We start from the raw sequence: 25,471 nt of genomic DNA, 5'->3' as shown, positions 1-25,471 counted from the left end.
AATGCGGTAAAGCCCATTGGGTTACGATCGTAAAACATGAAATCTTTGTATCTGCATCACGCTCGGTGACGGTGATTGTGCTAGCAGTCGGTGCTCGGGCGGTGACGAACATTTCATGATAGCTTCCAATCAGAGAACGCTACTTACTCGGAAGGTTTCTCTTTTAAACAAATACGCTGGCACTAGTCTTCCCAGGAGAGTCGGAAATGTAGCGACCAGCTGCTGAGGGTTGTATCTTCATGTACACTATAACATGGATACTGTATCGGCTATGGAACCAGGCTGGGACCCTTGTCGTCCAGTGATCGGGTAGAGGTTCTGGACGTCATGTTAACTAATGGAGCTTGTCGATCTTCAACACACGGCTTGAGACTTGAGCCTTTATTACCGAGACGACTGTAGCAAGGCAAGCTCGCCAAGGCTTGATGCACAGAACCCACCGAGCCAGGCCAGGCGAATGTGCCTGTGTTGTTATGCCAATCCTAATGGTTCCGTTATTGCTTAGTATTAGAGGATGGACTGCTGAAACTTGCTCGAGATGGTACCGAATACTGGATCAGGGTATGACGACGGCAGTGGCGCTATGCCATAACCATATTCTTGCAGGCTTTCTCGCAGCTTAGTTAGACGATGAGTGACCAGTCTTGCCAGTCTGCCTTGCCCACTGCTTAATTGGTGTCTGCTTGACCAATACACCCCTCAAACATGCACAAGCCCTTAATACCGAAATGGCATCGATCGTCTCTCCAGGCAGCGACATAAACCAATCTGAGGATTGCAGTAGTCTAGGCCGATCGAAGCTGAGCCCCTTGAGCTGGAGGTGGTTCATCACTAGGAGGCAATCTGGGTTGACCGGAGCATTTCGCGGCGTGATCTCCAGTGCTCTAGAGGGAGGGATCATGGCCGTTTCGTTGATCCCTAGGGTCATTTCTGGGGATCTTCTTAAGAGGACGGAACCGTGGCGTGTCTGAAACATGCGTGGCGCCCATGAATCGTGCGTGTTTTGATGTTTGATGGCTCTTTGAGTTGGCTTGGCTTTTTCAGCTTTCCTGCAAATGGACTTAGTGTGTTCAACTGAAGGGTGGAGATACCGCGCGCGTAAATTAGCTTGAGTGACTACCAGATAGCTTCACAAAAGCTGAGACCCAGTTCTTGCCTTGAGAACACTGTTTCTTCATGCCGATGATCAAATGGCTTCAAGTTCAGAACCACAATGCCATTTCCCACTTGATTTGCTGCAATTACTCTGCTGTAATAGATTAAAAGTAGTGCCGCATACTTGCATATCAACGGGCTGAGCTCTCTTGAAATGGCTAGTGCTGTCCAGTCTAGGTAGTATGCAGCAAGCGCCTGGCATATTCTGATACCCGTTTGCAGACCAACATGCCATTCCGAGTATTGATCGAAACGGTGAAGTTATATTTCAAGCGCTGTTCTAGTGAGTTAAATAATATCTTGTATTCAGTGCTTCCGAATTGAAAGCAGCTCAAGCACCTGGAAGATGTAGACGATTCAAGAAAAGCAGCCTTCGAAAGTAATACTCGAGGAAATGTCACGAAAGAACAAATGAGTCAACTAATCAACCGAAAATTCTCAAAAATCGAAATCGACTAGAAGCAGCCTTGAAGCGACATTGCCAAGAATGCCTGACATTGAATTACAGTACCAGCCCGACGTTACTCTGGTCTTTGACTGATCTTGTATCCTCAAACCGTCCGAGTGCTGAGGGTGGTTCATATCAGAATCTCACGTACCTAGCTTATCGAACAACACAACGGCTCACAACGCTAAGTATGGACTATACCAGTGAAGTAAGATTCCTTTGTCAAGGTGTAAGGCACCATCTAAGGATCTGGGTGTGGAGTTATTCTCTGCTTTGTTTCATACATAGGGTGATAACAAGAGGCTGTGCTATGTTTCAAATGGACATAAGATCATGAAATTTTAAGTGTCTGTGGTACTTGCGGGATGACTCTTATAAGCTCAACAGAAAAGGGCTAGGCTGCTCAAGCTCTGGGTCCATTCATCGGTAATAAGGCTTGAGCCAGAGAGTTGTGTTCCAGCGTTTCTGTAGTCGTAGGGGCTGGCCCGCAAGCCAAGCACAGCGTGATGAAGATTGCCAGCATAGACCTTGAAGTTTGTGCACTGGGATCGCGAAAACATCTAGTGTTGTTTTTGGTTAAGCTATGACCCTGCCAATTCTTCCGATTGGCTTCCTAGGAGTCGGGGGCCAAACGCTAAGGCTGCTGATCCACGTCAATGTCCTTTTGTCGCACTGCGCCATTTGGCTTAGACGATCCCCGCTCTCTTAGACATTGGCTCATTGCGCGCCTGTGGAATAGGAGAGTCATATCGATTGGCTCTATTAGACGCCGTCAGCGCTGCAGCCGTTTTGCCCTGGGGTCTTTACGAGCTGCTGCAAGCATGGCCAAGCCACCATAAAGTGGAGTTCAGTGTTGCAATCGGTCAAGGCTGTCATGATGCATCGGACCGATGCAAGCCAGAGTCCGATTTTTTGGATCTGTCATTCTCGCCAAACACCTACTCGGGTTCATTGTTCTATAATTCGTCTGAGGCGTAACTGGCTGAAAGGGTTAATGAAGGTCTCGGTGATGGTGCAGGTGGACTGTGAGAATGATGACGCACAACTTATTCTGACCAAGCGACCAAGTGACGCGAGGGGATGGGGGGGGGGGGGGGGTAATACAGTTTCCCGGTGATTACCTAAAACGGAAATAGACTCGATACGTAGCAGATTTCGCGCTTAGCGACCTATGAGAGCTTTGTGGTTGCTTTCGTGCATGGCTATTCCTGCTGCCTGTCTGGAATGTGAGAAATGGAGGGTAAGGTACCAATGGGGGCGGATGAGTGAGCAATCGAACCTGGGGGTCTGAGGATAAGGGAATGGAGCGATCACGGGGCTGTGCGTGACAATGATAGTCAGTCACCCATGCCACGTTGATGATCCAGGATGTTGTGTTGCATCTTCGATGATAGATGATACCTTGTCAATAGGGAGAGGGGGAGATGCGAAGTCAACGATGATAAATAGAGCATGCACTGAGAGTGTGGAAGAGAGTGCCCCCAGCGGTCTGACAGTCAGAAAAAGTCCGTGAAGTGGGAAACTGCCGGGCTAGGCTAGCTGCCCTTACCAACCTAACTTGACCTGGTATTATTAACGTTAAAAGCCAAGAGTCGGCCGCTCGCGGAAGCGAATTGACAGGGAACATAACTGGGAGGGAAATGGGTTGATAGCGACTTGCGCGGTAGCGGGGGAATAGAATGGATGGTCGCAAGCATTATTCATCCTTCTAGCGTAGTTTGTTGCGCCTGTCAATGGCGCCTACCTAACTTACCCCTACCTAACCAACTCCTCCCGCTTCGCTTGTTCAGACCAACCACGCGCCAAAAGCGGAAGGCGTCTACTAGTCACCATTCGCTCGCACCCACTTCCTGGGTCTGGGAGAAACGGTTGTGCTTTTGTAATCGACCTGTCTGCGGCAGTAGGGAGCCATTCCGACTTATTCCACGGCCCGGCACTCACTCAATTCAGCGGCATGTCAAGCGGGCGCCGCGCGCCTTTGAACCCCCCAGTAGATGGGAATAGTACAGTAGCATTGGATGGGGATGCTTCCTAACACCCTCCCCCTCTGTCCATCCCTATACCCATTGTCCTGTCTTTTCTGATCCATGGATCGCCGTGGACCGCCCTTTCAACGATGAGCCCGCGACCTTGGCCCTGGATTCGATTGCTGTCGACCCGCTGTCTACTGTGTACAAGCCTATTGGACTGGCTGCCTGTTCCAGGGTGCTTGTCCTGGACGGCTAGCATTTACGCGACGAACCCCTCTTGGCAAAAATCAAATCGTTGAACCTTTGTCGAGATGCGTTAAGACCGTCCTATCTCCACGACCAGAGTGATGGGCCTAATTAGACTGTACCGTTTAGGTCGAGGATTGACGAGACTGCGTGGCCCCTAACGATGAGCTCGCCTAGCATCTGCGCTCGTGCTCTTGGCGGCACGGAAAACACGCTATGTATCCCGCTCATTTTGACTCGTGCTATTGGATTGACGCGCTTGGAACATTATGCCATTGGATTGGGCCTCAGAAGGGCACGAGTACCAAGTTGCGGTTTCTGCACAGCCAAGGAGACGGCTCCTTCTCGTTTGCATCGACCGCTCACTCGTTGAGCCCAGAGAGAAGCGAGTGCAAGGATTCGAATCCTACGGCTTTCTTTGGACTCTTCCCGTCTCTGTCGCCTCTGTCGCCTCTGTTGCCTCTGAGCATAGCTCTCCTTCCAAGGAAACATTCGAAAGACATCGATTCGTAGTTGCCAGCCAACTGCCGCCTGCAAAGCATAGCACCCAGTTTGCGCGTGTTCCATCGCGTGCCATATCCAATATGCAAACCAACATCACAAGCAAGGTCCAAGGTTCAGCATTGACGCGTTAGCGCCAGGCGTCAAATCTCGACGCCAGCAGGGTTTCGGCCTTTGAACCGCGAGACGCATACGCAGCACAAGCGATCATTGGCAACCGTGAATCAGCCTGAAGCACAGCATATAACTGGCATATGGATCATGTTGCGCCTCTTTACCCTTTCATCGCTTGACAAAACTGGTCTGGTATTTCAAATACCCGCCAGCTGCGGCCCCAGTCCAATCTCAGAACGTTTCGGCTGTCGTCTCATTGTGCCGGTCCATCTTGGGTACTATGGGTAGAGCGATGGGGTCTGCTACCATGACCCGCTTGATTTCGACGTGGGAGGAGAGCCCCCCCCATTTGATGGAGCCTTACAAGGTGGGTGCGCGCGCACTCATGACCCCATGTCAGCTCTAGCCGTCGCATGGGTACCTCGCTGGCCTGGTAAGGCAATCGACATGGGTGCTAAACACGCTGCCGGTCAACTTCAAATCGATGGGTGCTTGTCCTTTCCCCGCTACGCCACATACCAACACCATGACTTCTGGTCCCTTGGGCCATAGCTACTGGATCTCTTTCTCTGAACACGCCCCCCAGCCCTTCATTACCCAAGCTCTTTTCCCCGTTTCCCTTCCAATGGTGCCACTCCCGCAATCATCACTCACCCTTGTTACCGGCATGTTTTCTCATTGCTCAGCGTACGCTATATGGGGCATTCTACACAGCACTGCAATTCAGACCCTTGTCGGGTACTGCCCTGTACTCATGGTTCCATGTCACTCAAGCCTTCTTCGAGGAAGGTTTCCTGTCAGTGTTCCTTTACTTCGTCATGCATGTCCAACGGGATTGTGTACTGCCCTCTTCATATAAGTCGGCATCCTGTCCCTGGCCGTGTTTGGGGCTCAGATGGTCCATAGATAGATCACCGCTTTAAAACCAAGCTTTTCGAGTCTTCATCTCTAACCAGCTTCATAAGGCATTATTATAAGCCTCATCCCCTTACTTATTAATCGCACCTCGCAACAACAAGACCACTCTATCATCGGCTTCATAGCTCTTTGACTTTCCGTATGTCTCAATCCGAGTCTCTATACCTTCCCTTGTCCCCTCCATCCTCAGTCAAGATGGACTCGAACACAACAGATGGAACCTGTGACAACCCGAGCTCACCTCCCACCAGATCAACTGTTGGTAGTCAAGTCTCTGTTAGTGGGGAGTTCGTACTTGGCTCAAACATAAGTGCCTCGCCGCAAACTCATACGCTCGAAATATCCCCTCAGCCTCCAGTTCCCTCGCCAAACCATTACTCATCCACACCCTACTTGAACACGCCAACCTCCGAGTCTACTTACCTCTCCACGCCTGCCTCTCAATCATATTCTCAGTTTCCAACCTTGGCTTCAGCAGGCATTGATTCAATCTGGAGTCAACCAGATCAAGCTCAGGAAGGACCAAGATCATTGATTTCCTTTCCACAAGAGGACAGGCATCAATTGGCACCAAACTCTCGTCAGGCGGGACGATCGACCAGCATGAGGTATTATTTCTTCTTGTCTTGAACTCTACACGAAGTACTAATGTTACCATTCAAGCACTGTTGCTATTCAATTTGATCCAGCCTTTACTATGGGACCTCGATCAGCCTTCACATGGCCAGGTATGTTGCAATGTCTCCTACTCGATGTCAGTCTAAATTGACATCTTTACAGGCCCCCTTGAGTCAAGTAACTCTGGAAGCGGCTTGCTAAGTCCTGGACTGCCTTCAATGGGACATGTTTCTGGAAGTAGCCTCACACCCCCACCACAGTCGAGATCCGTGACATCGAGCCCCCCACGACTGTCTCTTTCGGCAGACCAGCGAGAAGTCAAACGACAGTCAGATAGGGCACGTCGAGACTCGAGGCTGGTGAACAGAATGCGCCGCGCCAACAGCAACTCTTACGTCGATTCTTCGCCTTCGGCTTTGGGGCTTGCCACTACCACAACTGCTATGAACATCTCAGCTTATACAACTGCACCTGCTCCAGTGACTCTCATGAGCGATACTCCGACTACAATGAGCAGTTCGACGTATCTTCAATCTTACAGCCCGTCCCTCGAAGACCACCAACCGCAATCCGCACCCGTTTATCCTACCTCATACCCACAAAGCTTGTAAGACCCCTGCATATATAGGGTGGCGCCCGGACCATGCTAATCTCTAACCATCAGACAAGCAAACTATAATATGCCCGTGGATTATGCAGCAGTTTATGCAGGATCCAGTCAGTATAGGTATTTTGCCAGCGTGCATATCTTTCGCGAGCAACGCTAACTGTTCGTGGCAGTACTCGATCACCGCCTGTACCTGTTGGTCAGGACGCTGGTTTTATGTATCAGGTACCTACTGTCCTAGGCCCTGGAAGCGCAAACACACAAGAAGCGGGACATGTCAGAGTCGTGCAAAGTCGGCCAAAGCCGCGATGCTGGGAACACGGGTGCAACGGGCGACAATTCTCAACTTTCAGTAATTTGTTGCGACATCAGCGCGAAAAATCTGGCCAAGCCGCAAAGGCTTCCTGCCCTAACTGCGGAGCCGAGTTTACGAGAACTACTGCACGAAACGGACACCTACTTCACGACAAGTGTAAGGGTCGACGAAACTCATGAGACGAATACGTTTAGATGAACCAATTGTATAAAATCAGCAACACGAGTATGCAGGTCGGATACGATTCTTGCTGCAACGTTCGTGGCTCAGCCTCGAACCGAACCGGATCTGGCGTTAGTGGCTTACGGTCTACCAACATTACAATTGTTGGTGTTTTGCTTTTAAAGACGGCGTATTTTTGGCAGTTACAAGGACTCGAAAAGATCGGGTCCTGCAGTCTGAATTGTTAAAGCTAAAGGGTCGGCTGGCGTTGTTTATATGTCATTAGCGATCAGATATGGTTCGCATCATGAAATAACTTGGGGTGTCTGAAGAGGCAAGGACATACTGTTATTGGATTGCCTCCGGAGCATATTGGGATTGGAGTCTACTTTTAGCCATTCTTGGTATTCTTTCTTTTCACCAATACCCCCGTATAAGAGGCTGGTATGGATGGGGTCGTACTATCTTTTTACTTCTATACTGTATCTATTCTCCTTCATTTGGAAGCAGGCCTATAACAACGCTTTGTTTTTAAACACAGATTCATGATGGAGATGGTTGAAGCCTGGTCGCCATAGATATATAGGTACAACACGTTATATCAAAGCTTTAGAAAACGAACCTACAGTCAGCAATAATTGGTGTATGCCGTTTCAGGCATTTGGCAGCTTAGCAACTCACTGCCAAAACTGGATGGGGCTGCCAAAAAGCGCGGTACTTAGGTATACTGGTACAGGCTAAGCTGGAATGGATGACAGAAGTGAGCAAATGGAGGAGTGTAGTATGCAAGAATCGAACGAGGCATCGGATTTGAAACAAGCCAACTGTACAGGGAGGGCGGGATGCCCCAGACTACTGGGAAGGGGATGTGAGTCCGAAGCAAATGATCGTCGCGGCACTCAAGCCCACCCTTGGCTGAGTGACCAGGTTCAGGGGACACAGCCGCGCCGCAAATAGCATGGACCAGGCCAAGAACACAAGTTGGCTTCAACGGGTGTGCCTGGCTTATGAGGGATAATAATTAGGAGGATAAGTAGTTCTAGATGAGTTTTAGTGCCACCTTACGCGGACGCATAGCTCCATAGTCTGAGAAGGATTTGTGGTTCAAATGGAAACATTGGTTACGGCAGTAAATCGATCGTTAACTTTGAAGGTTTAAACCGTGACAAGATGATAAGCAAACCTTAACCTCGTGCGCCGGCTGAGACATTAAACTGCTACCCGACTCCGTATCCGTGTCCGAACCCGTCTCGGCCCCGAAAACAAAGGCACCCCGGAGAACAGACTTGGACGAAAAGGCCGAAGATTGACAACTTGTCCGGGGGTATCGCTGGCGAATGGACGGTCGGATCGTGGTCGTCCCAACGGCCGGCCGGCGTAACCACCACGCCCAGCAAGGCGGCGCAAAGTGAAAGGAACTGGAACACCCCTGGTCTGGGCTGCATTCATCACCCCCTGAGTCTTGCGTGGGGATGCTGTCAGGTCTGATACGCTCACACCTAGAGGATGTCATCGAAAATGCACCCCAATTCACCGACATGGCATGTGCATTGCATTTGATCTTGTTTAATGAAACGGGGGCCAGCCACATGGTTTCTGGAACAATCAAGCCTGATTCTGTCAGAAAGCTGAACCAGTAACAGTCTGAAGTATAGGGCATTGACAAACGAATATCATGGCCAAAGTAATGCATCAATGTATGTATACATATGTATGAATCTGCTGACTTGACCTTGGCCAATCCTGACGGAGGGATGGTTGCTGAGTGGAGATAACTGACGCGAGCGGACAGGTTCCCGGTTCTTTTGCTAGAGTGTAAGGGTCACTTACTCCTGTTGTCCTTGCAGTAAGTCGTTGGATACCGGCATTCGTATCTACTGTGCTACGTAGCTAATTACGTTTATGTGAGCTAGCGAATCAGATTATATCAACTGTGACGGAACCTGGGTAGGCAGCTGGTAGGGTAGCATAAACCTATACGGCACAGGCGTACTGTACTGTACAACTGTAGCCTAAGATAACCTTTTGACAGCCGGAAAACCGGAAGAAAATCTTAAATGCTTGTCTGTTCATGACGCCATGGACCACAACGACGGGACCGTCTTTCCTTTATAGTAATTGATTCGACAAGCGAAATCCATCACGGCGATAGATCAACCCCTAGACATGAGAATGGCGAGGTCCAGTGCCAAGTGTCACAATGGATCAGATCGTCGCCTTTTCACTTGTGAAAAGAGAGACCTTTGTGTGTCAGCTTTCCTTCCTTATTCGGATAGCTCACGAAAGGCGCGGATGCATTAAGGAGGAACCCTGGCCACCCAGGAGGCGCTGTCATAAGAGAACCCAGTTTTCCTAGGCTGAGGCTCACTGATTAATAGCCCTGCCACCCCAGCGATCCATAGCATAACATGAGAATCAAGGATCTCGAGGCAGACAAGAGGTCGTTGCGCAATACGACGTTGATCAATGGTAAGGCACAAGCACTCTGGATAGGGCTGGGAAAAGCGGGATGTTATGTCTAGTTAAGGCGAAATAAATGTGGAGGTGGGGATAAAAGGTTGAATTGACCTAAGAAAGAAGGGAGTTGTTACCGTTTTCTTCTACAGCAACTGCAAGGTACCCGAAACACAGGTTCGCAGGGCACAAGGTCGGTGGTAGGCTGCAAAATGACAATGTGCCAGCATAAGGGCTTTCCAAGTTCTGGGGACTAATGGATGTCATATCGCAGACTGGACGATAGCACCCTTCAATAAGACTCTTCGCTACCTTTCTTGTCTTTTCGTTTTTTGGGGGTTTTTTTTTTTTTTTTTTTTTTTTAGCTCCCCGATCAACCGGGGCTGTCAACCGAAACAAACAAGCATCTAAAGAACGCTGGAAGTCAATTCGGCGAACTGTGGTGCACCATTGGCCGATAAACGCCTCGACCGTCAAAACCTACAGCAACACCAGAGTAGGGTAACATTTAACCGTTTCCTCGGGCCTGAACCTGGACGAAAGGCCTCGCCTTCAACTAGACTACCTTACTTCTAATTAGAGGATGATCAAGGTCGAGCTTTAGTTTTCGGAGATGATTGAGCCGTGCCTTGGCGGGTTTCTGCATCGGAGTTAAGAATTTTGGCCGTCGCCAAGCAAATAGAGTCGAGAGCAGCTACGTATCAATGAAGCAAACGCACAAGAGTCGTGCCTACTTCCTATGCGGTATCCTGAATCTAATTATTTGGCGGTTCAACCTTTCAAAGGGAGCTCTTCGTCCGCTGAAAATCCACTGACCAAAATACCGCCCCCGGAGCCGAACTTGAAGCGTATCGGCCGAGACGGAGATGATCTTCGCTGGCCCCAAAATCTGCCCCTGATGGTCTCGTTTATTACCTAGCTCATGCTTTTCCTCCTAGCGATAATTCACAGTTCACCCAAATCGTGATCCTCCAGGATTCTTTCCATGCTACGGAGTCCGTCGTATTTTTTACTCCCCTATAGCACGCCGTCACCGACTCTGTTCCAACTCTGTCACCCTGGTTGGCTGACTCGCAACGAAGCGATACTCTGCCACCCCCTTCTCACCCAGTTCAATTTTAAAATCTTTCTCGAATCACCACGGGCCAGGCATCAAGATCTGACATCTAGTTAGTGCAGTGCGCCTCGCCTCGCCCTATAGTAAGCTTAGTTTGCGAACAAATCGATCCTCCAAGCTGGACAAGCCGGCCGCTGGGCTGAGTTTCCGGGAGATGGCGATGGGATGGTCCAAACGTCTGCTGGCGAAACAACATCTTACAGAAAAACAAAATTGAGCCTCATACCTTATCTGAAACGCCGTAAACATCTGGAGTAGACGTATGTACATACGGCATCCGTGCTTTCGTCTAAGGCTTACTGGGTCGTTAGGGGTGTGTGCAACAAAACCCTCCGAGTCAAATCAACAAATTGACTCCGTAGTTGTTACCCATCGTGCCCAGATAGTCGATTTACACGAGTCTTCTTACCAAATGAACCGTGGTAGGTATCAGTAAACAGTCAATTTACAAGGGCTCCATATAGTTCGTTTGCAAATCGCTCACCGGGTCTACAGACCTTTTTTCTTACTTCATTCTGCGATACACTAGGTTCCAAGAATCGTGCTACGAAAAAGAAGAACCTCTTTCCTGTGTCTTTGTAAACCCCCCGATGATCACTTACACGACTTACCATGTTGAGTGTCGGCCGCCCTCCGACGGGGGTCCAACGTGCCGTTGAAGGAGCGCGGCCCGTCCTGCGCCCCACTGTGACATAAACGGTAGAAACCTTGTGCATGTTCAAAGTATCCACTTGCCAGTAACTGTATCCGCACGTACCAACAACAACCAAAACATCTCTTTTGTTGACATTCTCACACCCCATTTCAAACCACACTACAATGCCACAATGGTCCTAACAGCGTCGCGATACCGGGCACGCAAGCAAAAGGTCTTCTGGTCCGTTTTCCAGACGGATGTCTCATCGCCCACGCCCCGTTCAACTCCCGTTGCAGCCTTTACCGATCAAGGTGCTGCCTTTGGAGGTCCCCACGCGTCACCTCAACATGCTCCCCCACCACCACCACCACCACCGCCTCTCTTTCACGAGACTCTTCAACATGCCGATGACCAGGTGAGGTGGGATCGAGCATGGCATGCTGTCACATCCAAGATCCAACTACCAACTTCAGTTGCGGTTGAAGATTCCTTTGGCACTTTGCCTCCAGAGTCACAAGACGTTGACTTGGATTTCCGTGATTCCCTAGCTCTACTTCTCTACCCTGGCCGCTCTTTGCCCCAGGCAGCCCATACAGAAGATATCCTCCTTTGGCACACACACCAAGTTCGCCAGCACTTTATTCACCATGTTATGCCACTGTTGTCTGCGTGTTCCAGTCAGGGTGATCACACACAGGTCTTGGCCTCAAGTGTCTCGACTCTCGAAGCAGCTCACAGGCAATATCTTTGGGGCTTGACACTCATAGTCCAAGGCTACGAGGACGACGCATCTGCTAACGCATCTTTTTCAAAGTTTCGTCGTGATTTACATACCATCATTGGTAACTCTCTCAACCAAGGCTTGACGAATGCCCTGACAAGTGTCTTACAGCGACTCATCCGTTCTAGCCTTGGTATAGGGAGACGCTATGATGGAATATTAGAATCACAAGACAACTGTGGCGATTCGGCGGTTCGGGAAGAGCTTCTGGGACTTATTGAGTCACTTAAGAATGTTGGACTTGTAGGGGAGAGATTTCAAGTGCTCTTCGCCGAAATCATGGATGCCAGCATGGAGGAATTTATCAAGACCTCCTATTCAGGATTCTGGAAAGCGTCTGAACAGTCGTCAACGCCAGGCTCAAGTACCTTGACTGGGTGCCTTGGTCATCTTTCAGATTGGGTTGAAAACCAGTACGGTCGCCTCGCTGTTGAGGTCTTCAGTCGTCTTGAAACTCGTATCGCTTGGAGCGACGTTGAATGCTGGAGGGAGATCGCGGTAGGTCGCCTTGCTACTCTGCGAATCCAAGAGCTATTTGATATCGCCTTGAATTGGCCTGAAAGCCGAGGCGGACTCGAGGATCTTCGTCTGGCCGTTTCTACGCCACAACGTCGCCTTCAATTGACCGACACATTCTCACTCGCTCTTCAGAAGCGACTCCTTCACCCTGGACGATCCACCTCCGATATCCTTCAGACGTACATTTCTATGATAAGGACATTTCATGCCCTGGATCATTCAAAGGTTCTCCTTGATCGCGTCGTTCACGCACTACAGCTGTACCTGTGCCAGCGGGACGATGCTATTAGGATCGTGGTCACAGGCTTGCTCTCTAACCCGAGTGAGGCTAGTACGGAGGAGGGAAAGGCAAAGCTTGCGGAGTTGGCAGTGTTGCTCAACTCAGCTTCTCAACAGCAACGGCGCCAGGTCGACGACGAGGATCTGGACTGGAACGACATGACCTGGGTGCCCGATCCTGTGGACGCAGGTGTCAACTACAAGAGACCTAAGAACGAGGACGTCATCGGAACTCTGATCAACGCGCTTGGCTCTCAAGAGATTTTTATCAAGGAGTTCCAACTTATCATCGCGGAGCGATTACTTTCTAACCAGGCAAACTTTATACAAGAGACCAAAGTACTGAGCCTACTTAAAAAGCGGTTCGGCGACAATGCTTTACAAAATTGCGATGTCATGATGAAGGATATTCAAGACTCAAAAAGAGTCGATGCAGTTCTCGGAAAGAATGTTTGTCAACCGTCGCTTGATTCAGGAGCACTGGCATATCACTCCAAGATCCTCTCCCGACTCTTCTGGCCAACCTTACCTAAAGACCCTTTCACAGTTCCGCCACCCGTTGCCGCGATGCGGGCCAGATACGAACAAGGGTTTGAGCGACTCAAGACCTCTCGGAAACTCACTTGGTTGGATCAGTTAGGTACTGCAACTGTCAAACTTGACTTCGAGGACCGCACTGTCGAGCTTGAATGCAAGACTTACGAGGCTGCTGTGATATACGCGTTCCGGGACGACAGCACTGAAGGCAAATCCGGCCCCTCAGAACGAACTTTCGATGAGATATGGCAACAGCTCATGATAGACGAGGATCTTCTCGACCTGGCTCTAAAATTCTGGATCTCCAGGAGAGTGCTCCGTGATGTTGGCAGCCGAACCTATGTTGTCTTGGAGCGTTTGAATGAGGGTGAACAAGCAGGTGAATCTGGTGATCCTGGTGAAGCTCAAGAACTTGGCAATGACAGCCGCTCGTCTCCTCGCAAGCCTAAAATCGATCCCAAGGAGCAGGAGCGCCGAACTGTATACTGGCAGTTCATTGTAGGCATGCTGACAAACTCAGCACCAACTATGCCACTTGGACAGATGCTAATGATGATGAAAATGCTGATTCCCGATGGCTGTTCCTGGACTAATGAGGAGTTGCAGGAGTTTTTGGCAGAAAAGGTGGCGGAGAATAAATTAGAGCTAGCCGGCGGCAAGTATCGCTTGCCGAAGAAATGAGAATAGGCTACTCGAACATGAGCGTTGTTGAGGGTCGAATGTCTGCATCATGGGGTTCGAGCGAAGTGAGTACTGGCTGCAGTGTCACCCTCTCGACAAACCAACACGGCGCTGGAGCCCGTCAGCGCATGCTTGCACCACAGCACAAACACTCGGGACCGAGCAAGAGATTGACGAGCCGAGACGACTGTTCGATGGCGAATATGTTGTGGTTGCCGCTGCCGCATCGGAAGGGAGAGGGATATATTCTTGTTCCATCCTCCTGTTGTTTTGTATATGAATGAGGCCTCGCTTTGCATCGAAACGTGGCAGCAAGAAGACGGAGCCTAGGGGTCACATGTATAACCGGCTCAGCTCAACAGCCTTGATACATCATCCTTGCTCCTATGTCGTGCCTGGGGGGGATTTATTTATGTACTTTGTTGTGCGTTGCTCCAAGCTTCCAGCCGAGGCCGGGCAAACAGCCAGAATAGGAAATATGAATCAAGCTGCCTCAAATGAGCGGACCCTCCGAGTGTTTGTGATCTTCACCAGGGTTTAAGAAGTTTACATAGCGAATAAGGCATTTGCTTTTGAAGGACACCGGGGAGTGTTCTTTGCTATCTTCAGAGTTGATTTAGTGCAGATCTGGAATGGCAAGGGCACCAACAACGTTCTGGGTAGATCCTACGGGTTCCCAAACACCGAGGGACCAGCTGATGTTTCGTTTCGTTTCGTGGGCTAAAGTGGTTGCAGCTATTGGTTCTTCAGAATTTCGATGAGGGTGATGTGTAGACACGTGAGGCTGAAGGGCATCTTGCAGTGCTTTTAAGGTTTCCTTAAGTGCTTCACAGCTCGGTCAACGGCTCCAATGGGCAGGAAGGAAAGTGCATGATGGATCCATCTCATATTTCAGTCACGGCGATTTCAATGCACCACAAAGATTGAATATCGGTATTTGGTCCAGCCCATCCTCGAAATCCCTTTCCGTAGCCGTATCCGATTTTCCATAGAAAATGTTCGCTTCCTTGACTTTATGACACAGTCGTGTAAGACATGTGTAGGTAAGAGCAATGTGCAACAAGCAAGCCTCCGGCGGACGGGATCTCTTGGCTGTGATGATTTACACAGTGGCGGTTTGAAACATGACCACTTCACGTAAACGATGGGCTGAATTACTATAAAGGCCTCGGGATAAGGTGGTGCGACTTTTATTATATTATGTTGTGTTTGTGATTACAGTAGGTATCCGCTCGGCTGTGCCGTCGGGAAACGGTATCCTTTGGTACATTTTGGTTGATAACGAGTCTGCTGGGCTGGCAATATTTGTGGTTGATGCAGGAGAAGTCGCAAGAGGAAATAACTTTAATGGTTATGAAGAACAAACGGCACCCGAATAATGGTGAGTATCCTCATACGCAACGATACTGACCATGTCATGAAAGACATGACTGTATTCAGACAAATCCCTTTTAGCAGATTCGCGTATGCTTATGCAGCTTTCCTTGTTCTCGTTCGTTCGCCAAATGACGAATCCGGTCGCCGGACTTGAATAGTTCAGGTAGGAGGTTTTGGCTTTTGCTCGAGCGCTGCCAACGTCAGATGAACGCAAGGTTGACGCCGGGGCAAGTCTGGCTAGTAGTGGCCCTCTCTATGATGGAGGGAGTTTTGGGCTTTTGGCCCTCCTCGCTCAAAGGCCCCTGTCTCTCTAGCTGATGAACGAACGCCTGTTTGTCTTGGCTAAATGGACGTGGGCCCGTGTTGTGAATCATGAATGGCTCGAGGCACGCGAGGCGACGGCTCACATGATGGATCATGTTTACGCCTTGAATCATCACAGCACCAACCAAAGACGTTCATAGTGTATCACCAGAACCTGATAAACCAAGTCAATTATGCATTGGCTAATACTTTGTAACCGGTCATAGCTCAATCATGTTGAGTTTGCTCACTTCCCATTATGCACCTTGTTAAGAATCGTCTTCTGATTTATGTCGAGTCTCAAAAGTTTTAAGAGTATACAAGATGATTGATTTCCCAAGAGGAGAAGCTTACTAGGTGCATTGGCTATCTAAACGTGGTTATTTTAGACAGGCCTGATCGAATCCCTTGTCAGGACTTTTGTTTATTTTACTTCGGAGAAGGCGCCTCTACTAGCCATACCTTGGCCCTGATCAGCTGAAACTGGTTGTTTCCGCTGTTGCATGAAGTGATGTATGGGTTGAGTCTGTTGATGAATCGGATACAAGTGGAGGGGTCGGTTCTGTCTTACGGAGTAGTAAGTACTACCTACCTGGGTAAGTATGTAAGAATTTACAGGACTTGTCGCTCACAGTGGAGCTGGCCTGATAACCCCATGCAATCAAGGTGGCCCCCAACCTAATCAAGTTGACAGTGAACATGCATATCAGGCCTCGTCAATAGTCCAACATGGAGGAAGGTCTTTCATGTAAGTCTCATATATTCTATGCGCTGCATCATACGCACTTTCAACATGTCATTTCCCTCGAACCAAAAGGCCATGAAATGTTGGCAATTCCCTGATCAGAGTTTCCGTGCCCTGGCCGATCGATGATGGGTTGTGCCCGCTTGGGCTTGGGCGGGCTGGCTGGCTGTTGATGGATGGGCTTGAATTCTTCCCTACCCTGCGCATGCAGCTGATGACTAGACTTTCTCTACGCATGACCATGGCCACGACCATGACCATGACTCTTTTGGCGAACTGTGTTTTTAGAAGTGGAGGCACCAATGGTCGGGTGGTTTGGCACGCCGCAGAGTGTGACTTTGTTTGTCCAGGACCGCATGAGGAGCTGGTTTTCCACGTCTGGTGCTCTGTTGAAGCGGTTGACGATGGCCTGTGTTCGTTCCATTGCTTAGGGTTCCTATGTTGCTATACTTGTCTTCTTCACTGCGATATCATTTCCGTGCTAAACCTCCAATTTTGTTGTCGCTTTTGGCATCGTCGATAAGAGGCTCTCGATGATCCATTCTTCGCCCGGTGCGCGTATCATAAACCACGCAAATTCCGCCATTCACCCACCTGTCAATCAGTCCCGTATTGATAACCTCACTACGATCAAGGGCGTCCGCTGGTCGGAAGCTTCCTTGATGGTCACGGTCAACCTTGCTCTCCACCCGCTGCCGAACACGGACGGCCGGTCGGCACATTCATTGATGGATTCAAGTTTCATATCCGTCCTTGATGAAATGCAATTGCGACTGCGACTGTAGCAACGACTCTGACTCGAATGACACATTTCGTACAGACCATCCGCTAGGGTGTTTCCCCCTGCTCAGAGTTAGAGGAACACAACACGCCCAAGCGGCCCATTCTCGCTTTTGTTTGTCCACCGTATCATCTAGCTTGGCTTAACTCAATTGACTTGGTTCAACACAAAGAAGGCACTCTTGCAGACCTTTCTAAAGGTCTTTGGCCACCATTTCATTCCACGCCCCCCGTCATCTAGATCTTACCTATGCATAGTTCGTTTTCATTTTATTCGCTGGTACACTACCTAAACGCCTCGTACGCTTCCACCATTGGAGTCCGCGACCACTGGCGCTCACCCAGGCCAAGCCTCAGGTCAGCATTCACTTCCAATATCTTACTTACATTGCCCAACTTGCATAGCACTATCCACGACATCCACCGGTGATTTCGCGACCGGCGCCCCTTCTACAAGCAAGGCGGTAGACAAACGAGAGAAGGGTCTTTTCTTATTTCAATGAAACTATCATATCTAACCGCGAACGTAAGACTCTACCCCATGTCCTAAACAGCCCAGCCAACAGCCCAGTCTTTGAACCGAGAGGAGCGAGAGCCTAGCTCAGACAGTGGGAGTCAGATCGTGCAAGAGACGACAAAGACTCCAACTGAACGTTAACTGTCGCCCTTCCGTATTGTACCTTCCATTTAGTAGCTTGCCTGGGTAGCTCTGCGACCTGTTGATTTCACTCCCAGCCAGCCTGTCCCTGCAACCCACAGCATCATCACCACCCGTCTGCCGCCTGGTCCCAGGGAGTCTGGTCTGGTCTGGTCTCATTCGTACAAGCCGTGGCATTCGTTTTATTCTTTGCATTTCTTTCTCTTGTCTCTCACTTGGTCTCTGTCCCCCACACCGTTTTGTCCTCCTCCTCCTCTCTCTCCCTCCTTCACTTCAGTCTTCTTTCTTCCATTCCTCTCTCTGCATCTCCCTCTTCCTATCGACTTCTCGTAGATGCAACGCCGTCCGCTCACACCCCGCCTCATCCTCGTCGCAGAACGCCGCCGCTAGAGCTGAAACTACGTCGTCATCGGCGTTATCGCAAATATCCGATAACGAACGACTCCCCCTCATCATCATACTTATTCATATTCGCCCGTAGCTGCTCTCTCTACCTCCCCACGACTGCTTGTCTGCCCTTCTGACGCTCTACTCTGCTCTCCATCTCCCATCTGCCTCGGGGCCAGGAGAGCTTTGAACCCATGACCACAACCTATCTGCGTTCCCCGATTACCGGTTTGTGACTACAGCGTGCTACCGATAGTCCTAGTCCAGCACATATAATACGAATACACATATTCACTCATCTTCTACGTGGAGCCCTCGTGCAATCAGCATCCGTCAACGTTCCTCCCACCCGCTTCGTGCTATTCGAAATCCTAGAGCTGCCTTCACGATTGCGCTCGCCTTTATCGAGTTCCAGTGAGCTGCAGCTGGACTTGCGTCTGCGCAGCTCCATTGGTTTGTGAGCCAGATTGGGCCAATACCATTTTCAAGCCATTTGCTCATAATGGATCCTATGGATTTCGTGCTATCAAGCAACCACCACCGGGCTTCCGGCCATTATGACCCTGTGCATTCTGCCTCAAACCATTGGGCACCACATTCTCAGACACAGAACTCACCTGCGTATCCATGGCACGCCCAAAACCCAAGCTTACCTCACCTCTACTCACATCACTATGCCATGCCGCCACACAGCTCTGTTCCAGATCCGTATGGGCATCATGCAGCTATGTTACCACCAATGTTAGGCATGCCGTCTCCGGGCCCGTTTGCAGGTAGCATGCCTGGGCCAGCATCGCCACGGCCAAATGGCCGTGCTCATGCGTATCGCAACAGTATGCCGGTTGCCGTTGCTCCAATACCTTCTGGCACTGGTAGCTACAGTCACGATGCAGCGTTCGCAAACCAAATTCCTGCCAACAGACCTTCAGATTTTCAGCCACAGGGACTCGGTCTGGGCATGCCTCCCCTCGGAGCCGGCCACCAGGAAGTTAATTCACTACACCGTTCGGCATATGTCCATGGCGACTCAAGCGCCAATGGTATGAATCATAGCAACACTGGTTACTTTCCACAGTTTCTCCCAGCCCCGCTACCCCCTCAAACTTTCATCCCGACATCGACAAGAAGAAGCCACTTCACTGCTGCATCGTCATCATCCAGGTCATTCGGTAATCTTCCCTCTCCTACCAGTAAGTCTATCCTATTAGCGCCGCCCTTCTCGACATACCCTTCCAGTCTCGCAGGCTAGTGGGTTTGTGAATCATTTGTTGTTTCGTGCGATGTTGTTGACTGAGCATCTTTCCAAAAGCCAACGCTTACATACTCTAGGGCCTCCTCCTTCGTCATCTGGATTTCGTCGATCTCACCCCAGACAACGCAGGCGCATAATGTCGACAGAGTCCGGACACGACGACAATGAGGATGACGGGTATCATGGCCATCATGAGCATGTTCTCCACAGTCCGAATGGTTCCGAGTCATCACCAGAGGTGGAGGAGGCCTTAATCCGACAGATGCAATTTGTCAGAGGCTCTTTGACGACCAAGATGGTGGCTTCCCAGCTAACACTCCAGTCACTCATGAGCGTCAAGCTTGAGGACTTAGCTGAGACAGACCGAAGTAAGAACTTCCTCCCATCGAAACTGATTGAAGCTAACGTGTTTCAGGTTGTGTAATTTGTTATAACGAATACGGCGTTGATACTCCAGAAGGTATTAAAGAGGCTCCTCTTCGTCTACCAAAATGTGGGCATGTTTTTGGCAACCACTGCATCAAGAAGTGGTTGGAGGATTCGGATAGTTGCCCTTACTGTCGAGACAGACTACATTCAGAACCTAAGGCACAGACAAATTCGTCCGCCGCCGCATTCCTAAGCTTGATGAGAAATAGAGGCGCGAGCATCCATCCAGTGTGAGTCAAAAATGAAACAAGGAGGAACACGAATACCTTGTCCGCTTGATCAATCAACTGACGTAGGCAATAGGATGGCAGCAAGTGGTCCACATGATGAGGCTCTGGCACGGGCAATTATGGCCACGTATGGAGCCGCAGATCCACGGAACAATGGCTCGCCTCGATATTCTGCACAAGTACCTGGAGACGGAAGGCCACCACCTAGAGAAGGTGTTGAACACCAGCATCGTCGACTTCGAACGCGGTACGGCAGCTCATCCACGCGTGACAACTTTGCCTTGCCCGAAAATCGCAGCCAGGCAGCGTCGACATCTTCACAGCCTGTGACGACTAGATCTAGTCTATCAGCCATACCGCAGCAAACGGAACATCCCCTTACGGAAAGACAGATACAAGAGTGGACGGGTGTACCCACCCAGAATGCAAACGACGGATCGATGATGGTCCGGGATCGCAACGCTGAAACAGAATCATCAACTGGAGCGACGCCAGTAGTCTTGCCAGTCTCACCTTTATATGCAGCACAAGAGGATGAAGCTCAACACTCAAATCTCAGAACTCTTCGGAACCCATTGCAAACACAGACGGGTTCCCCATTTGAGGGTTTGGGGAACAACGAAGCTGCGCCGGATATGACATATCACGGCAACCGCAATTGGTGACGTGCCATTTTGTGACACAATCTTGACTTTATCTCCCGAAAGAATTGGAAGAAAAGGTGGCGGAACAAAGAACGACGGAGAACAGATGCGTTTGCGATAACCTAGTCAGCCGCGCAAAGGCTACTGGCTCCTTGGAGTACGGGATCGCAGTCGCAACATAATAGGTGGACTTTGACATGGGAATTCGGGACTCGCAAAATACATGAGGTCAGAGGCCTTTTGGCACGGGTTGGCGTTGAGTATGATGGTATGGTCATGGTTGAAAACGCACCAGATCAAGGGATTTTTGGTATGTTTCTGGTTGATACCACCAATGATTGGAAGGGAAGTGTTTTGAAGGGGCACATGCAAAGAGACTGAATTGTTCACTACTCCGTATCCAGCAATCAATAGGTAGGCGACCTATCGCTGTAGCGGAATTAGCGATAATATTGAATGAAATACTTTACATAGTAAGGGTTGACACTCCTAAAGACCCTTGCTCAGTTTATGGAGCCAAGAATACCTGCTGATCTCCTCGATCGGATTTCCATTGAAGCGTCCAGCTCCGCAACTTATACTAGAATAGAACTAGCGTCTTGATGTCTCCGCATCAAGAGTTGGTCGGTCGGAGTTTTTGTTGCATCGATGATGCCGTTGGAACGGTGCAATGTTGATGACCGACTCGGACCATGTGGTGCGTCCGTTTATATCTCTGACGATTCGAGTATCTCATAGAGCCTTGGATGTCTAGGCCTCCCCACTACACTGAAGATAGACGAATCGCTTATAAGACCATTCCCTGTCGCTGTACCCCTTGAGACGCGCAACTGTCGCCATTGCATGTGTTTTCCTACGTTCAACCTAAGGTTCATAATCTGGCCTTTTGAAATTTCTCTCTCTCTCTCTCTGCATTTTTATCTAAACTCGAATATCATGGGACTACCATGGGAGCGTATCACAGCCACTGCTGCTATAGGTACCTTATCGCTCGCATGGGCACAGAACAATTGGGCAAGACTACAGCTCTTGGGACACTTTACAGAGCTTTGGATTGCGAGTCTCGCTATCTGGGGCGTCTGGACAGTATGGATATATCCTTTATTTGTGTCTCCCCTGAGGCATCTTCCTGGGCCTTCCGGGAACCATTGGTTCATGGGTCAGGCAAAGAAAATTATGGCCGAACCCTCAGGTGTTCCAATGCGAGAATGGTTCGTGGGCGTATTTCTTGTGTCGAATTCGAGATGATAGAAAACCCACTAATCCGCAAATTGCGTTTAGGGCTTCTACGATTCCCAACGATGGCCTACTCTGCTATCGCGGGTTCTTCAATCAAGAGAGAGTGATGGTCTGCTCACCGAAAGCCTTGGCTGAGGTACTTAGTACCAACAGTTATGCTTTCCCGAAGCCCTCTCATTTTCGATGGTCCATTGGTCGCATTCTCGGAATTGGCATCTTACTTGCGGAGGGGGAGGAGCACAAGATGCAGCGCCGCAGCTTGACACCTGCATTCGCCTTTCGTCACATAAAGAATTTATACCCGGTCTTCTGGAGCAAGGCTAGGGAAGTGACACGCACCATGATGGCAGAGTTCGGTGGGAAGGAAGAGGTCCATGTCGAAATATCTAGTTGGGCATCACGAGCCACACTCGATATTATTGGTCTCGCTGGGATGGGTCGGGACTTTGGCGCCATTCAAGACCCTCAAAACACTCTCGCTCAAACATACAAGCAGATATTCAAGCCTTCACGCCAGGCTCAGGTCCTCGCTTTTATTGGCATGATTATTCCCATGCAATTCATCACCAAGCTACCTTTCCGTCGAAACGAGGATATTGCTAAGGCAGCCACCGATATCCGGGCAGTCTGTCGAGATCTCATCCGTGAGAAGAAGGCAAAAATTGCCAATAAGGAGCAAGCCGATGTTGACATACTATCGGTCGCTCTTGAAAGCGGTGGTTTCACTGACGAAAACTTGGTTGACCAGCTCATGACATTCCTCGCTGCAGGGCATGAGACAACAGCATCAGCGATGACCTGGGCAATATATATGCTCTCGAAACATTCCGATATTCAGAGCAGGCTGCGGGACGAAGTACGCGAACATCTTCCGTCTGTGGATTCGGACGTCGATATCACCAGTCTCGACATAGACCGCATGCCATACTTGAATGCAGTGTGCAGCGAGGTTCTGCGATATTATGCCCCTGTCCCATTAACAATGCGCGATGCCGCCTACGATACCACCATTCTCGGCCATTCAATCCCCCGCGGCACACGCGTTGTCATTGTACCGTGGGCTACTCATTTTGATACTGAGCTCTGGGGCCAGGATGCGGGTCAATTCAAGCCAGAGCGGTGGCTCCCATCGGGTGGAGAGAGTGGTTCCGCTGACCGCAAAGCAGCGAGTGGTGGAGCGAGCAGTAACTACGCGTTCCTGACTTTCTTGCATGGCCCACGGAGTTGCATTGGATCCAGTTTCGCAAAAGCAGAGTTCGCATGTTTGCTAGCGGCATGGATTGGTCGCTTTGAGTTCACCCTTGCGAACCCTGAGGAGATGGATGAGAAGAAAGTGGAAATTCGGGGCGGTATAACGGCCCGGCCCGCGAAAGGTATGCATGTCAATATCAAAACAGTGAGCGGCTACTGATATAATACGGGTCTATTTGTTTGGCGATTATGGGTCAGAAATTCAGTGTGCAGTACAAAGCTTGATTTACATTTACACGATATTATGTTACATAGGCGATATTGCGTGAGATGGTGTGTGTAAGTCGGAAGATTCGCGAGGTGGGTGTGTGGATGCAATTATCGAGCCGTTCATTCACGTTGGAGCTTGTCTTAGCTAACGGGTAATAATGGAACGGCTCGCCGGTACACTATTCCACGAACATTCCTAACAATTCTTATCAGTTCTGCCCAGCTTATGAGAAATGAGACCCTGCTCATACATAGGCATTCTTATCCAATGAGGTAGAGTTGCAATACGAGGCCGGCACTGTGAGACAATCGACAAAAGAGATCCTCACTTTTCGATACTGTACAGGGTAGGCTCCACCTCGTAGCCTGTAAGAACCGACACCGTCTGCATGTGTGACTGCATATGACTGCCAGCTGGCAATGGATCTTCGATGTGGATATTACGACGGCGCTAGCCAATGTGTGGCGGCCTGAATGAGGTATTCAGACTGTCGTAGCACTTTAATTAAAGCCAAACGCCCACGATATCAGGCCAAGCTTGACAAACCTAGAAGTTGTCTCTTACAACGTGCCCATTTAGATCTACGGTAACACTCGCCTAACCATCAAGTGTATGTACAAGTCAAGATTTGAGAATTAGCGCCCAGGCCTCCTTCCATAGCAAATGGCTCATCGCCCAGCCCAGAAGGCCAGATCAAATCTAAGACCCGCAACGATCCCCATTCTATTTCAGCTTGACCAACGACGTGCGACCCCAGCCACCGCCTGTTTTGCGGGCCGCGGCGGACGGGCCCCATGAAAGCTGGCAACGAGCTCCCGAAAACAAAACACCATCAAAACATCACACTCAAGAACCCCCTCGACGAATTCCGCAACGCTGGTAGACCGTAAACCGGCGCAATGCAGCGAGACAATCGCTCTCGGGACCCCGAGGGCTCTCGCCGCCGGTGGTACGAGTCTCGCGACCGCGATCCGAGAGATCAGGGAGATTCGCGTCAGCAATCATCGCTGCCATCACAACAACAATCACAATATCCCCAACAAACAGTCCCGCAAATGTATCAACAACACTCTCAGCAACGAGCATATGACCCTCAACGTTATGAACAGTCCCCAATGTATCAACAGTCACCGCAGTATCCGCAATTTCCACCACCTCCCCAGCATTATCAACAATCGCAACGCTACTCCAGCGCGCCGCCTCAGTCGGTGCCGGGATATAATAACCCTTATCAACCGCAGCATAATTCACAACGACCACAGACACCTTCAAGTGTTTTCTCGTCCTCAAGTGACACATCGACATCACTATTAGATATCTCGCGATACAAGGACACGAAACAGTTTGGTGGTGTTTTTGGCACATTTTTCAAGGCGCCTTCAGACCGTGTCAAACAGCGTCTCCACAGAAAGAAGAAGCAGAAGCGCCGCGTGCTTTACTTTGGTAACTCATCATCATCTTCTGTGAACTCTGACCTAGCCTACGGACAGGGATACGTCCGGCAGCCAAAAAGCCGTACCCTGAGCCCCCGAAGTCAAAGCCGTGCCTCTGGTCAAGGCTATGCCTTCTCTCCAGGTCATGGTCCGAGTCAAGGACATCGGCGGCGCAGCTCGGGGGGTTCTGATCGCGCATCGCGACCGACGCCTCGGAAGAAGACCGCTGATGAAGAGATAATGGCCCTTGGCCAGTGACTGTTTGATTTCTTGTCATCAATTCAATGGCTGACTGGTACTATTAATGATCCCCGTGGAGCCAGTTGTCTGGCAAATGGCGACTGCGGGGGAAAAATGTGACGACACACAAGAGTAATGCCAACGTTGACTACACACATATACTAACGCCGTTTACTCAAAGCAGCGCGTCGACACTTCGGATGATGACTCAGACTGGGAGGATGCCTCTGAT

At 50.0% G+C, this 25,471-nt stretch overlaps 8 protein-coding genes across 14 annotated transcripts; 6 read left to right on the top strand and 2 right to left on the bottom strand.

Annotated features, from left to right (window-relative positions):
- Positions 1–223: 223 nt before the first annotated feature.
- On the bottom strand, positions 224–928 carry FOXG_00345 (uncharacterized protein; the record flags this gene model as incomplete). Its single annotated transcript, XM_018376626.1, has 2 exons — positions 224–318; positions 374–928. One exon carries the CDS (start codon positions 926–928, stop codon positions 620–622), a length of 309 nt encoding a protein of 102 aa, XP_018232233.1. The 3' UTR covers positions 224–318; positions 374–619.
- Positions 929–4,088: 3,160 nt separating this feature from the next.
- Positions 4,089–4,454, top strand: FOXG_17864 (uncharacterized protein; the record flags this gene model as incomplete). The annotated part of the gene is made up of 1 exon (XM_018397868.1): positions 4,089–4,454. One exon carries the CDS (start codon positions 4,089–4,091, stop codon positions 4,452–4,454), a length of 366 nt encoding a protein of 121 aa, XP_018232232.1.
- Positions 4,455–4,769: 315 nt separating this feature from the next.
- On the top strand, positions 4,770–7,676 carry FOXG_00344 (uncharacterized protein). Of its 3 annotated transcripts, XM_018376623.1 has the most exons (5): positions 4,770–5,960; positions 6,016–6,080; positions 6,133–6,577; positions 6,635–6,697; positions 6,751–7,676. In XM_018376623.1, the coding sequence occupies exons 1-5, from the start codon at positions 5,494–5,496 to the stop codon at positions 7,070–7,072; spliced, it is 1,362 nt and encodes a 453-aa protein (XP_018232229.1). In that variant the 5' UTR covers positions 4,770–5,493; the 3' UTR covers positions 7,073–7,676. The 3 variants fall into 3 exon arrangements, with proteins under 3 accessions (XP_018232229.1, XP_018232230.1, XP_018232231.1); XM_018376624.1 differs by having other exon boundaries at positions 6,635–7,676; XM_018376625.1 differs by having other exon boundaries at positions 6,133–6,697.
- A 3,725-nt stretch (positions 7,677–11,401) lies between these two features.
- Positions 11,402–15,052, top strand: FOXG_00343 (anaphase-promoting complex subunit 2). The gene has a single exon (XM_018376622.1). It carries the CDS (start codon positions 11,454–11,456, stop codon positions 14,058–14,060), a length of 2,607 nt encoding a protein of 868 aa, XP_018232228.1. The 5' UTR covers positions 11,402–11,453; the 3' UTR covers positions 14,061–15,052.
- A 1,177-nt stretch (positions 15,053–16,229) lies between these two features.
- FOXG_00342 (uncharacterized protein) lies at positions 16,230–21,533 on the top strand. Of its 5 annotated transcripts, XM_018376621.1 has the most exons (9): positions 16,230–16,336; positions 16,435–17,380; positions 17,439–17,465; positions 17,524–17,622; positions 17,671–17,791; positions 17,837–19,500; positions 19,640–19,930; positions 19,978–20,221; positions 20,295–21,457. In XM_018376621.1, exons 6-9 carry the CDS (start codon positions 18,813–18,815, stop codon positions 20,884–20,886), a joined length of 1,815 nt encoding a protein of 604 aa, XP_018232226.1. In that variant the 5' UTR covers positions 16,230–16,336; positions 16,435–17,380; positions 17,439–17,465; positions 17,524–17,622; positions 17,671–17,791; positions 17,837–18,812; the 3' UTR covers positions 20,887–21,457. The 5 variants fall into 5 exon arrangements, with proteins under 5 accessions (XP_018232226.1, XP_018232222.1, XP_018232225.1 ...); XM_018376617.1 differs by having other exon boundaries at positions 16,435–17,622; positions 17,671–19,500; positions 20,295–21,533; XM_018376620.1 differs by having other exon boundaries at positions 16,435–17,465; positions 17,524–19,500.
- Positions 16,715–16,909, bottom strand: FOXG_17863 (uncharacterized protein; the record flags this gene model as incomplete). The annotated part of the gene is made up of 1 exon (XM_018397867.1): positions 16,715–16,909. The coding sequence occupies one exon, from the start codon at positions 16,907–16,909 to the stop codon at positions 16,715–16,717; it is 195 nt and encodes a 64-aa protein (XP_018232227.1).
- A 10-nt stretch (positions 21,534–21,543) lies between the features above and the next one.
- On the top strand, positions 21,544–23,902 carry FOXG_00341 (uncharacterized protein). The gene is made up of 2 exons (XM_018376616.1): positions 21,544–22,076; positions 22,147–23,902. The coding sequence occupies exons 1-2, from the start codon at positions 21,709–21,711 to the stop codon at positions 23,513–23,515; spliced, it is 1,737 nt and encodes a 578-aa protein (XP_018232221.1). The 5' UTR covers positions 21,544–21,708; the 3' UTR covers positions 23,516–23,902.
- Positions 23,903–24,115: 213 nt separating this feature from the next.
- FOXG_17862 (uncharacterized protein) lies at positions 24,116–25,268 on the top strand. Its single transcript, XM_018397866.1, has one exon. It carries the CDS (start codon positions 24,466–24,468, stop codon positions 25,255–25,257), a length of 792 nt encoding a protein of 263 aa, XP_018232220.1. The 5' UTR covers positions 24,116–24,465; the 3' UTR covers positions 25,258–25,268.
- The last annotated feature ends 203 nt before the right edge of the window (positions 25,269–25,471 follow it).

This window comes from Fusarium oxysporum, chromosome 1 (genome assembly GCF_000149955.1).
Source record: "Fusarium oxysporum f. sp. lycopersici 4287 chromosome 1, whole genome shotgun sequence".
NCBI classification, from domain to species: Eukaryota; Fungi; Ascomycota; class Sordariomycetes; order Hypocreales; family Nectriaceae; genus Fusarium; species Fusarium oxysporum.
This window is presented reverse-complemented; position numbering and strand designations above follow the sequence as displayed.

What these genes read in the sequence shown, in the direction of transcription:
- FOXG_00344 (XM_018376623.1), top strand. Translation starts at nt 5,494, where the DNA reads ATGTCTCAATCCGAGTCTCTATACCTTCCCTTGTCCCCTCCATCCTCA. An exon ending in GGACGATCGACCAGCATGAG is followed by an intron (nt 5,961 to 6,015) that starts GTATTATTTCTT and finishes TTACCATTCAAG; the next exon opens with CACTGTTGCTATTCAATTTG. An exon ending in ATCAGCCTTCACATGGCCAG is followed by an intron (nt 6,081 to 6,132) that starts GTATGTTGCAAT and finishes ACATCTTTACAG; the next exon opens with GCCCCCTTGAGTCAAGTAAC.
- FOXG_00343 (XM_018376622.1), top strand. Translation starts at nt 11,454, where the DNA reads ATGGTCCTAACAGCGTCGCGATACCGGGCACGCAAGCAAAAGGTCTTC.
- FOXG_00342 (XM_018376617.1), top strand. Translation starts at nt 18,813, where the DNA reads ATGGATCCTATGGATTTCGTGCTATCAAGCAACCACCACCGGGCTTCC. An exon ending in CTTAGCTGAGACAGACCGAA is followed by an intron (nt 19,931 to 19,977) that starts GTAAGAACTTCC and finishes AACGTGTTTCAG; the next exon opens with GTTGTGTAATTTGTTATAAC. An exon ending in GGCGCGAGCATCCATCCAGT is followed by an intron (nt 20,222 to 20,294) that starts GTGAGTCAAAAA and finishes CGTAGGCAATAG; the next exon opens with GATGGCAGCAAGTGGTCCAC.
- FOXG_00341 (XM_018376616.1), top strand. Translation starts at nt 21,709, where the DNA reads ATGTGTTTTCCTACGTTCAACCTAAGGTTCATAATCTGGCCTTTTGAA. An exon ending in GGTGTTCCAATGCGAGAATG is followed by an intron (nt 22,077 to 22,146) that starts GTTCGTGGGCGT and finishes AATTGCGTTTAG; the next exon opens with GGCTTCTACGATTCCCAACG.
- FOXG_17862 (XM_018397866.1), top strand. Translation starts at nt 24,466, where the DNA reads ATGCAGCGAGACAATCGCTCTCGGGACCCCGAGGGCTCTCGCCGCCGG.